General features: G+C 42.0%; 1 protein-coding gene across 1 annotated transcript in view; it reads left to right on the top strand.

Moving 5' to 3' along the window:
• Nucleotides 1-12,367, top strand: part of DNAH11 (dynein axonemal heavy chain 11) — a 325,583-nt gene that overhangs the window by 297,452 nt on the left and 15,764 nt on the right. The window contains exons 74-76 of the mRNA XM_046021406.1: nucleotides 1,017-1,244; nucleotides 6,144-6,335; nucleotides 9,215-9,334. Coding sequence (XP_045877362.1) covers nucleotides 1,017-1,244; nucleotides 6,144-6,335; nucleotides 9,215-9,334 — 540 coding nt within the window. The remainder of the gene's footprint in view (nucleotides 1-1,016; nucleotides 1,245-6,143; nucleotides 6,336-9,214; nucleotides 9,335-12,367) is intronic.

Genomic DNA, 12,367 nt, shown 5'->3' with positions numbered 1-12,367 from the left:
AGTACTGAGGTACTGAGGGTTAGGACTTCCAACATTTGAGTTTGTGGGGACACAGTTCAGCCATGACACCTGCCAGTATACATTCAGTATTAGTCCAAGGAAGAAAAAGCCTCATAATGTGAACAACTAAATTGGCATTAGATCTTCTTACAACAGAACTGTTGCAAAGATAGATATCTATGTTACTATTCTATTCCTTATTTGCTTTTATTCTTTGGGGTTTTTGTAGCTTTTATAATATCAAATGTTTTTCTTTGATGGAAATAACTACATATTTCTAGGTGTGTGATGTTGCAGTCACTACATTAAGGACATCGCCAGAGGGAGGGAGCCTGTTCATGCTGTTCTCACAAGGCCAACTACCATGTACTCCATGGGTGGGAGGGTTGGAGGATTGTGAATCATAAAACTGGAAATCATGAAGTGATGGTGGTGACTTTGGTTTCTCTCATGATTTTTGAAAGTTCTAGGATTTAAGGAAATTAACCTGTCAGGGACCCCCAGAGCATCTGAACAAAGAGAGATTTCTTTTTTGGCTACCCCTTTACCCGTCTCATCCTTTGGAGTTTGTCTACTAATGAGTAGACGCTGAGTAGAGGTGGTTGGTATCAGAAACAATGAAATGGGTGATGTACATTTCTGGCTTGTAATTTTTATACTTGATTAAACTAATCAGGTAAGTCTCCATAACTGAGTTTGAACTGTAATGAAAAAGTGTCGGAAACTCCATCTCCAAGGTGATGGGTGGGTGTTGGAAGTGGCTAAGTGTGTTGGAAGGAGATTGGGGTTTGCACCGCTATGCTGTGGTGATTTGGAACCTGCCATGTGTTCACTGTGCAGTCGCGTTTTGGTGCTTGGTTTTGTTCCCTAATGTGGTAATACAGGAAAAATTGGTTCTCTGGGTTTTTCTGGTTCTCTGTTTTTCTACACATTGACATATAGGAAAATGTTGTGATCCCATTATTTAAGCAACATACTTCAGTTTCACCAGAATTATGAGCCATATGTGTTTTCAGAATGTCCATTTGGTAGCCAGGTGGCTAGGCACCTTGGAGAAACTCCTCGAAAGATTCAGCCAAGGAAGCCACAGAGATTACCGGGTTTTCATGAGTGCTGAACCTGCACCTACACCACGTGAACACATCATCCCTCAAGGACTGCTGGAGAATTCCATTAAAATTACTAATGAACCCCCCACAGGAATGCTGGCCAATTTGCATGCCGCCCTCTACAACTTTGATCAGGTAAGAAAGCAGAAGCCTGGTCTGATGGCAGAGTCAGAGTTTTCGCACAAAACCGGGGCGGGGGCATTAGCTACACAGGTGTCTCGTGCAGAGGGATGAAGTGCAATCCCAGTAGGTAGTTCAATGTCTTGAAAGGATCCCCCCGTCGTTCCCTATCTAGTCGTAGACTAGAAAATCTGTGTTTTGCCTTAAAACTAGAGCCACACGCTCAGTTGGTTAAGCATCCTACTCTTGGTTTCAGCTCAGGTCATGGTCTTAGGGCCATGAGATGGAGCCCCATGTCAGGCTCTGCACTGGGCGTGGGGCCGGCTTAAGCTTCTCTCTCTCCCCTTCCCTCCCCTTCACTCAGGCTCGCACATGAGCTCCCTCTCTCTCAAATGATAAAATCTTAAAAACAAACAAACAAACAAAAAAACCACCGCAGCCGCATGTTTAAGGAGAATAAATTACATTCCTTTTCTGAAGAACCCACTTGTTGAAGACAAACATGGTAGACCAGTATCTCTCCGCACAGGAAGAGAAGCCACTATTATTCTGGTTGCTATTACTGAGGACGGCAGCAACAGTAAAGACATGGGAAGAGTTCCAATATAAAATTCAGTGTGTCAGATCCGCTTTTGATGTTAGCAGACTTAAATCATCTTCTCCCTGTATATCCATGTTGCCACCTTATTTACACTTTGATTTCCTTCCAAAATAAAACAAATACCTTAACACAAGCACAAATGCTCCTATGATTCTCCTTGGGCAAATTATCACAACTATCTGTATAGTAATCAAGTGTTTCAAACAAGTGTCCTTTGTTGTTTCTCTGAGTTGCCATTCCCTCTGATTTTTTACACACCGTTGGGAAACAGTATTTTGTTTGTTTCGGAGAAAGAGAGTGCAAGCGAGGGGTTGGGGGGAGGGGAGAGGGAGAGAATCTTAAGCAGGCTCCATGCCCGGCACAGAGCCTGGCACAGGGCTCCACCTTGCATCCCTGAGGTCATGATCCCAGCCAAAATCCATGGTGCTGTGCTTCACCAACTGAGATACCCAGGTACCCCGGGAAATAGTATTCTTACTAGGAGAAGTAGAACGAAACCTGAAGAGGATATGCGCATGGTTTGGTATAAATATTAAGACTCCTGTTAGAAATATTATCATTTCTCACTAGTATCTTCTGGACCAATACTCAAGCCAACATTATGAAGGAATTATAATAATTGGCCATCTAAGATTATAGTTTCAAAGAATACAGTTGTCTAATTAAGTAATTAATTTATAGACTATATAAACACTGTAGAGTGTAGAAAGAGACACTCAAGAAACCTTGTTGAATGTATTATATAGTTGCAAAATTTTTTCTTTTGGGAACCATGGCAGACATGAAATTTTTTTTTTTAATTCCTTGGTTGATAATTTCTGATCACTTAGGACGTTATCAACCTCTTTCCCAAAGTGAATACGAAACAGGAATTTAATATATTTAAATAGGATTTATTCAGCACCAAAGGACAATTATCTGTTTTTGGGAAAAGTGAGCATGTCATGATCAAATATGTCTCAGCCCACTTGTCCATCAGTGTCTTTTCTTTTTTTGTTGTTTTTAGTTTGTTTGTTTGTTTGTTTTTGGTAAGGACCTCTCTGATCATCTGATAAAACCACGGACACTCTCCCCAGGGAAATGCCCATTGAAAAATATGTTGCATATCATGGAAGGGATGAATAGATGCCCCCAAGTTTATACATGAGTCCCTATGCCCCATTCTAGTTTATTTATAAAAGTATTCATTCTTTTGACTGTTATCTGGAAAGCCACTTAGACTAACTGAAGATGACAACTATTGGAAAGACTATTAAGTACTTAAAGAGGCAGGAGGTCATGGGGGGTAGGGAGGGAAAAAATGAAACAAGATGGGATTGGGAGGGAGACAAACCATAAGAAACTCAATCTCAGGAAACAAACTGAGGATTGCTGGGGGTGGGGGAAGGAAGGGGTAGGGTGACTGGGTTATGGACACTGGGGAGGGTATGTGCTATGGTAAGTGCTATGAAAGGTGTAAGACTGATCATTCACAGACCTGTACCACTGAAACAAATAATGCATTATGTGTTAATAGGAAAAGAAAGACTAATGAATCACAGACCTGTATCTCTGAAGCCAATACAATATATATTGATTAATAAATTGAATTTAAATTTAAAACATTTTTTAAAAACAAAAGAAGAAGGAAGGAAGGAGTCATAAGGGAATCCTATTTAGGCTCCTTTCATATAAACATAACCACATTTTAAAAACAAGATACAATTTTTTTTTTTTTTTTTTGAGAGAGAGAGAACATCCCACGGGAGGGAGGGGGAGGGGCAGGGGGAGAGAGAGGATCCCAAGGTGGCCCTATGCTCAGTGTGGAGCCCAAGCACAGGGCCCAATTCCAAGACCCTGAGATCATGACCCCAGCCAAAATCAAAAGTTGAACGTGTAACTGACTGAGCCACACAGGTGCCCCTAGATTTCTTTTTCTGTAAGATCTGCAGCAGAAACAAATAACTGGTAATTGCGCACATGAGACTGGCATCTGTGTGCATACCACCTGCTATTATGTGAGTGTGGATGCCTGTCCACTGGTCTCTGAGCTCTTTGTGTATTTTCTTTTCTTTTTTCTTTTTTTTTTTTGTGTGTGTGTGTGTGTGTATTTTCTGATGGTAAATTTCTTATCTTTTGGTTTGTAAAAATACAACTGACCTGAAATGTAGAATGTTAGGTAGACTCATAGTTTTTCCTAATTTGAAAAACTTGATTCATTTTTTTCATTCGGAATTCATATTTGGCATTTATATTATCAGGGCATAATGAAATGGGGATTAAGTTGTAATTTTTTTGAGGGGGGCAGTGGGGTGGAGGAATGGCAGAAGGAGAGAGAAGGAGAAAGAGAGAATCTTAAATGGGTTTCCAGCTTAAGCGGGCTCTCATACCAGTACAGAGCGCAGTGGTGGGGCTAGATCTCACAACCCTGAGATCATGACCTGAGCTGAAATTAAAAGTTAGTTGCTTAACCAACTGAGCCACCAAGGTGCCCACACTGTAATTTTTTTTTTTTAGCACTGAAGATAAAACTAAATCTATCATATGAAATACTTGTGGAATTAATGTACTTAGTTACTGTAGTACCTTGATTTTCTGTGGACTATATTATTCAGGAAGATGGTAGGTGACTTGTTAGATCATAATTCCTAAGTAAAAGTTTGATATTTCTATTTTGTCTCCTAGAAATTTCTTACATTTAAAACTAATACATTTTTTATATTTTTCAGGATTAATTCCAATTACATGGTTTCTATTTTCTTCTTTCATGAGCTTGTCTTTTATTTCATGTTTGTGGAAATGTTATGTTTAATGATTATGTATCTTCAAGCCCCATAAATTACCTAGAAATGGCCTAGTGCTTTAGAATGACCTAGTGATTTAGTTGGGTCCACACGGTGGATGGCCTGGCCTATTCTAGAACTACATTTGGTAGTAACGTTGGATTCTTATTAGAGTAAGTCATAAAGAAACTGAAAAGCTTCTTCTAGTCCTAGAACAAGGGAACAGGTCTAGTCTTGGTTTGGTTTAGACTTTTACTAGAAATTGCTTGGGAGACCAGATCTGAACTCCCACCTGAAAGGTGCTAAATGCACTTTGTAGATGGCCCAAGTTGTCAGATTCATTTTAAATGTAGACTGGCTGTAATTGGGCCATTTTAAAGGATAAGGGAAGAAGGTACAGCTTTGGCCTCATTGTTCTCCAGTGCCCAGCATCAGTTGAAGTAGTCCTTGTTTGCCTCACAGAACTGCCGAATTTGAGAATAAAGTACTACCACCTTTAAGACAGAGATTGGATGGTGGAGGTTCACCTTTTAATTTTATGGCTGTGGGAGCCATAACCATGCAACATGCTAGGATTTAATTTTCCCTCTGCAATTTCAAAAAAATGTTACAGATCTAGTCTCCAGGGTGTGTTTTCCCGTCTTCCATATGCCATTCTCTCCACCCAGCAATGAATTCTACCCTAAGTTCATTGGAAGGAAACCATTTGTCAGGATGATTATATGAGCTCAGGGACACTACAGAATTAGAGTGCTCCCAACAAGATGACTTCTTGCACATATAACTGGCAGCTGTGTTTCATGAGCTCAGACACACACCCAGGCTGGTAGGTGTCTCCCCTGGAACTCACTGACAGCTTCCCTGGTTGTCTGGTCAACCTCATGTCTAGCCCACAGAGAAGGGAAAAGAGTGACTACCAGGGTAAGCAACTTCCTTTTAAGTAAATGACATGAAAATTGTACACATCCCTTCTGCTCTCATTCTTTTGGCAAGAACTTGGTCATATGGCACATCTGGCTTCAAGGGAAGATGGGAAATGGGTTTTTGATGGGTGGCCATGTTCCCAGGTAACCTGTATGACTGGGAAACCAAAGGAAATGAAGGGCTGGGGGTTAAGTAGTCTTCTGCTACGCTGATGATACGATGGTGGGGTCCTTTGGTCAGGTAGATTTCTCAAGGAGAATTTCACAGGGGAAAGTGATCTCAAGCAGAATCATCACTGCTCAGATCTCAAGCAATACCATCATTGCTCAGAATGAATTGCGTCATTTTCTAGCGAACTTAAAAGCATTCGGTAAAATAACTGAAGCGAAAAAAAATAAATAAATAACTGAAGCGAAGTGAAAGCATTCCTCTGAAATTAACAGACTGGCAAGCGCCAAATGGTCAGTCTCCTATTATGCACTGATAGAATGGACAGCCGGGCTTAGAACTGCATGGTACCCCTTGTCCTAGATCTCCCTCAAAGTTATCTACCAGGTCATTGAACTTGCAACCCCTTGCCCTTGGAAGGGGTGCAGAAGGGTAATCAAATATTGTCCTTTCTCCCAGGATACACTTGAGGCGTGCTCCAAGGAGCAGGAGTTTAAAAGTGTCCTCTTTTCTCTGTGCTACTTCCACGCTTGTGTGGCTGGGAGACTGAGGTTTGGCCCCCGGGGCTGGAGCCACAGCTATCCCTTCAGTCCTGGAGACCTCACCATTTGTGCCAACGTCCTCTACAACTACTTAGAGGCAAACCCTCGCGTAAGTGCCGGTGGTCAGATGACCTCTTCCAAAGAGTGTACTGAATCCGTCAGTCTTTGGCCACTATCAAATGGGCCATAATTTCTCTTTTGAAGCTATTATTGAAATAGCTGACACTGTATATGCATCTTCTGCCAAGTGTGAAAATACACCAGATCAAAGGTTTTCCCGCAGTGGAGGCTCGAACTTCATAAGATAGGTCAAACCAGTTCTACATCAGCAGCTTAGTGCCAAAAAAAAAAAAAAAAATGTCCTTCATTATGTTAACAAAAACAGTGGTTTACATGTGCATATATGCCAGATTCATTAGGCAGGTAATGAAGCATTTGCACAAATGTAATTACATACAGCAATTCTGACAGTTCATAACACTGCATTAATAATCACTACAATTAGTTCTTATGATGGAAGCAATTTACAGCGCGTCACATGTATAAATAATGGTGCATTTCCTGCATATGTCATTATTATGTATTAAGGATGCCACCTTGTTGTGACTTTCTCAGTAATGTTCCCCTTGATTGGAAGTTAAAGGTAGATGAATGATTTTATTTCATGGCTAAAATGCGTTTTACAGATGGGCACGGGAATGCTTCATCAAGAACATTTGTGTAAACTCTTAAAAACCCCGTGATTGGATTTCAAAAAGGAAGAACCATTTGTAGGAATTTTCTGGTTTAGTCTTCATAAAGGAAACTTTTTCCCTTCCGTTAAGTCTGTTAAAAAACTGAGATACATTTGTCCAACCGGCTGTTATGCCCTGGGCCACACCTTCTGTAAAGGGCCTTTAAAATGACTCATCTGTGTTTCTGTGGGTAGAGAGTTGCTGTATGTTCTTTTGGTAACCATTGTTACAATTTTTTGTTACCAAATAAGTCTTCTCAAGTTTCAGAGGTGAGGTGACTACTGTCAGAATAGGTACACTCAGTGTATAACATGGGTGTGTTCTCCCAAGGAACATATTTTGAGCAAGTTGTATCTAAAATAAGTGGCTTTAATATGGAATGTGATGATCAACATTCCATATCTATTATGTTCTAAATTTTTTCCTTAATTTTTATTTATTTATTAGAGAGAGCTTCAGCAGGATGAGGGGCAGAGGGAGAAGCGCACTCCCCACTGAGCAGGGAGCCTGATGCGGGACTTGATCCCGGAGTCCCGAGGGCAGATGCTTAACCGGCTGAGCCATCCAGGTGCCCGCATAGCTATCACTTTTTAAATAGACAAAATTTGAGCATATTTTGATCCTCATAATGGATAATATTTTGAGTTGCTCTTAACACATTTTGTGTAAAATGTTGCAGGTAAAATTGACTATTATAATAGTTTTGGAGAAAGTGGAACAGATCACTTAATCCTCTTATACATGTCCTTCACAACAGTCCCCTGACGCGAGACAAGGACTATTGTCCATTTCAGCTGACTCCTATACCGAGGTAGCCGAGGTAGAAATGATGGGGAGAAAGAAAGGAGCGGATTCCTGTTTGTCCCTGGCTCTCATATCCCGAGATCTGGCAGCCCTAAGTGACCCTAGTGACTCCCATTGTGCCGCTGCCCCCCCCTGGCATCCCAGGAACAACACAGCTGCGGTTCTGAATGCTCTGTCCTCTCTCAGATGTCTACACCCAAGGCATTCACTGCACGTGGCCAAGCCAGTGACCAAGATTTGGGAGTAAGGTTATGTTCACAGAGTTTGGTGATACAAAATGCCCTTTTCAAGAAGGTACATGATCAAAACAAGGTTCAGGATTTGGGGGAAGAGTGTCAGGTATTGAAAAGAATAGAGCCCTAGCTGATGAAAATCTTGAGGGCGGTGCATATCCGCTCGTAGAACGTACAGCCCATACTAACGGACCGCCCTCAGGGAAACGAAACGGAGAGGTCTTTGTCGCCCATCCACTTCACGAGGGTGACGTGGAAGGTTCCCTGGGGTGGTTCTGGGAGCCTGCTTCAGTCTGCTCACTTCTCCCGTATTCCTCACTCACCTCAGAGCAGCTTTAAAGAAAGACCTCTTTGAGGTTCATTTATTCAAATTCAAATAAACTTGTAACCAGTACATTTGGAATAGTTGAAGCAATTTTACTTGTTCTGTCACATCATGCAACCCACGAAGGCTATAATTAAGTTTTTACTTGAACTGTTGGGAGGCAATCTACTGCCCCTGAGGGTATAAAGGCTCCTGTCTGGAAAGGCTACATCACAGACTGGCATGTTTTGCAAACCCGGAGGAAGCTAAAGGGTAGCAGAGAGAGGCTTCAAATCCTGCTAAGTCAAATAGAGAGGAGGATACTGGTATTTCCTGAAGACCACCTGGTCCAGTCATTAGTCAGAACCCTTAGAACAGTCATGGAGTAGGCCAGTCGTGCCATGAACCAAGCCCTCAAATCAGTCTGCAGCAGGGGGGTTGGTTTGCTGGGATTTTTACAAGGAGAAGGCATCTTAAACATCCCCCAAATGCAGATTGTATAAGGTTTTCTTCATTTGCCTAAATGGATCCTAAAACCTGCTATTACTCCTAAGAACGTGACGTACCACAAAGGCCCTGTGAACTAATACCTTTTCCTAATTTTTGGATGAGATTTTGAATTTATCAAGTTTCCCTGTGTGGCATGTTCTAGGAATAATTGCTTTAAAATCTGCATTTAAAGTGTTCGTGAATTTTCGCCGAATGTATTTAAACACCCCGAAGGTAATTCTGTCAAGAAATTCTGTGGAGAAACCCAGACAGTTTCTGAACCTCTTTTAAATGCTCCCATTGGTGGGGATTTGGGGAAACGTGTTGTTACAGGTTCTTGGAGAGAGGCGTGTACTGCTGATTGGCCTCTCTGAGGCAGATGCTGGGGGTCTGGCAACGAGCGTCTATGTGCTGTCCTTCCCAGGTCCCATGGGAAGACCTCCGTTACCTCTTCGGTGAGATCATGTATGGAGGCCACATCACAGATGATTGGGATCGCAAACTGTGTCGGGCGTACTTGGAAGAATTCATGAATCCATCTCTGGTAAGACACTTTATATATCATTTTACAGAAGAGAAAATCCTAGTAAGGATTTCAATTTTTTTTTAAGTTTTATTTATTTAATCTCTGTACCCAACATGGGGCTCAAACTCACAACTCCAAGATCCAGAATCACATGCTTCACCAGCTGAGCCAGCCAGGGGCTCCTCGATTAAGAATGTTTTAAAATAATTTCACTGTATAAATGCTTCTTAAATATTACTGAGGAATCTTGGTCTTTTGCAAGTATATACTTGCCACTGTCATGGAGTTTGGAAGTTTGTTAAAAATGAAGTCTTTTTTTTTTTTTTTAAGATTGATTATTTATTTGAGAGAAAGAGAGCATACAGGCATGTGAGTTGGGGGAGAGGCAGAGAGTGAGACTCTTCAAGCGGACTCTCTGCTAAGCACGAATTCCGATATGGAGCTCCATCTCTGGACCCATGAGATCAGGTCCTGAGCTGAAACCGAGAGTCAGAGGCGTAATCCAATGAGCCACCCAGGTGCCCCAGAAATGCAGAGTGTGGGGCCCCATCTCAGATCTGTGAAATCCAAATCTGTTTCAGTAAGACCTCCTAGCTGATTTCTGTGTATGTCCTCATGTTCCACGCCCAAGCGAAGGACCCTCACAGAAACTGACTGAATCTTAGGAGTAACCCTTGGAGGTCATGGCCATTGCCTATTTCGTGGAAACACAGGGCACCCTACATATCTTTTCACACTTGAACAGGATACCAACTATGTTTATAAAGGTGTGCCGTGTGACCTCTTTGACATCAGCCAGAGCAACATCTTTCTAATAGGCATCCTGAGGCAAGGTAAACAAAAGCAAAAATAAACTATTGAGACTTTATCAAAACAAAAATCTCCTGCACAGGAAGGAAACATTCAATAAAACTAAAAACCTATGGAATGGGAGAAGATATTTGCAAGTGACATGTCTGATTAAGGGTTAGTAGTTACCAGAATATATAAAGAATTTCTAAAACTCAACACTCAAAAAACAAATAATCCAACTGAAAATTGGGCAGAAGACATGAATTGACATTTTTTCCAAAGAAGACATACCAATGGCCAACAGACATATGGAAAGATGCTTGATATTATTCCTCATCAGGGAGACACAAATCAAAACTACAATGAGCTACCACCTCAGACCGGTCAGAATGGCTAAAATCAGCAACACAAGAAACAACAGATGTTGGTGAGGATAGGGAGCAAGGGGAACCCTCCAGTATGGTTGGTGGGAATGCAAGCTGGTACAGCCACTCTGGATAACAGTAGGAAGTTTTCCCAAAAAGTTAAAAATAGAAATACCGCGTGGGGGGCACCTGGGTGGCCCGACTTCAGCTCTAGTTGTGATCTCGAGGTCTTGGGATTGAGCCTTATATCAGGCTCCCTGCTCAGCAGGGAATCTTCTTGTCCCTCTCCTTCTTCCTCTCTCCCTCTCCCCTGCTCATGTTCTCTCTCAAATAAATACATAAAATATTGGGGGAGGGGGAAGAACTACCCTATGATCAAGCAATTGCACTACTAGGAATCTACCCAGAAAATACAAAAACACTAATTCAGAGGAACACATGCACCCCGATGTTTATAGCAGCATTATCTACAATTGCCACTTTGTGGAAATAGTCCAAGTGTCCATCCAGTGGATAAAGAAGCAGGGCGTCTGTATAACAATGGGCTGTTAGCCCTAAAAATGAAGGGATCTTGCCATGTGCAAGGACATGGATGGAGCTAGAGGGTGTAACGCCAAACAAAGTAAGTCAAAGAAAGACAAGTGATTCCACATGATTTCACGCATGTGGAATTTAACAAAAGGCGCAAAGGAAGAAAAGAAGCAAACCAAGAAACAGCCTCTTCACTATAGAGAACAAACTGATGGTTTAGGTGGATGGGGGATGGGTGAAATAGGTGATGGGGATGGGGGGGCACTTGTGATGAGCACGGCGGATGCATGGAAGTGTCGAATCTGTATTGTACACTTAGAACTACTACTACATGATATGTTAACTAACCGGAATTTAAATGTAAGCTTTATTTTTTTTAAAGATTTTATTTATTTATTTGACAGACAGAGATCACAAGCAGGCAGAGAGGCAGGTAGAGAGAGAGGGTGGGGGAAGCAGGCTCCCCACTGAGCAGAGAGCCCGATGTGGGGCTCAATCCCAGGACCCCGAGATCATGACCTGAGCCGAAGGCAGAGGCTTTAACCCACTGAGCCACCCAGGTGCCCCTAAAGATAAGCTTTAAAAAGCAATATGCTAAGGACTACAAAAAATAACAAAGTGCATATTTTTTCATTGTTTGAGTCACCTCCTGTTGATAATTTCTCTGAGAACTTCATCTCATAAAAGTATTACGTAGTTTTTGATCATCTTCCTTGAGTCCATTTTGAGACGTAAATAATCATGTAATAGAAAATGTGTATTATCTGTTGTCTAATATAGAAAACTGAGGACAGATTTTGTTTTTTACTACTTTTAATAATGTTAAACCACTTGGGGACAATGCCAAAAAAAAAAAAAAAAAAACCCAAAACCAACCACCTTTCCTGCCACGTGATCATTATTTGTTTCCTTTGCCGTGAGTCTCCCAGTCTCTTCTTAGTTCTAATGAGCAGGATTTCACAGGTCGGAGAGACACTGTCAATTTACTACCATTGAAAGTCTGGGAGCAGGTTACCATGGAGATGGGAAAGCTAAACAGTGTCAGGCAGGCGACCTTTACAGAGGTTGATTTCTCCAAGCGGTGGTGGAGGCCACAGGGCAGAGTGAGAAGCTCATGCTGGTGTTCCCTCTCTGGCTGGGGCCCGAGGACAGGGCGTGAATGACTGTTGCCAAACTAGACAGTCCATTAACCTTCCCAAGTCTGAACTGCCGTTCAAACAGCGGTACAGTGAACACAGAGGGGCAGCAGCGGAGTGTGGGTGAGCCCTTTAGAAACGTAGGCATTCACCCTCCCATGCAGATCTGCTGATGTTTTCAGGCTCAAAATGCTTCCTTTGCCGTCTGGCTTCCTCCCCGGACAGTG

Source organism: Meles meles, chromosome 10 (genome assembly GCF_922984935.1).
Source record: "Meles meles chromosome 10, mMelMel3.1 paternal haplotype, whole genome shotgun sequence".
Lineage (NCBI taxonomy): Eukaryota > Metazoa > Chordata > Mammalia > Carnivora > Mustelidae > Meles > Meles meles.
The sequence above is the reverse complement of the archived record's forward strand: the minus strand, read 5'-3'. Positions and strand labels throughout refer to the sequence as shown.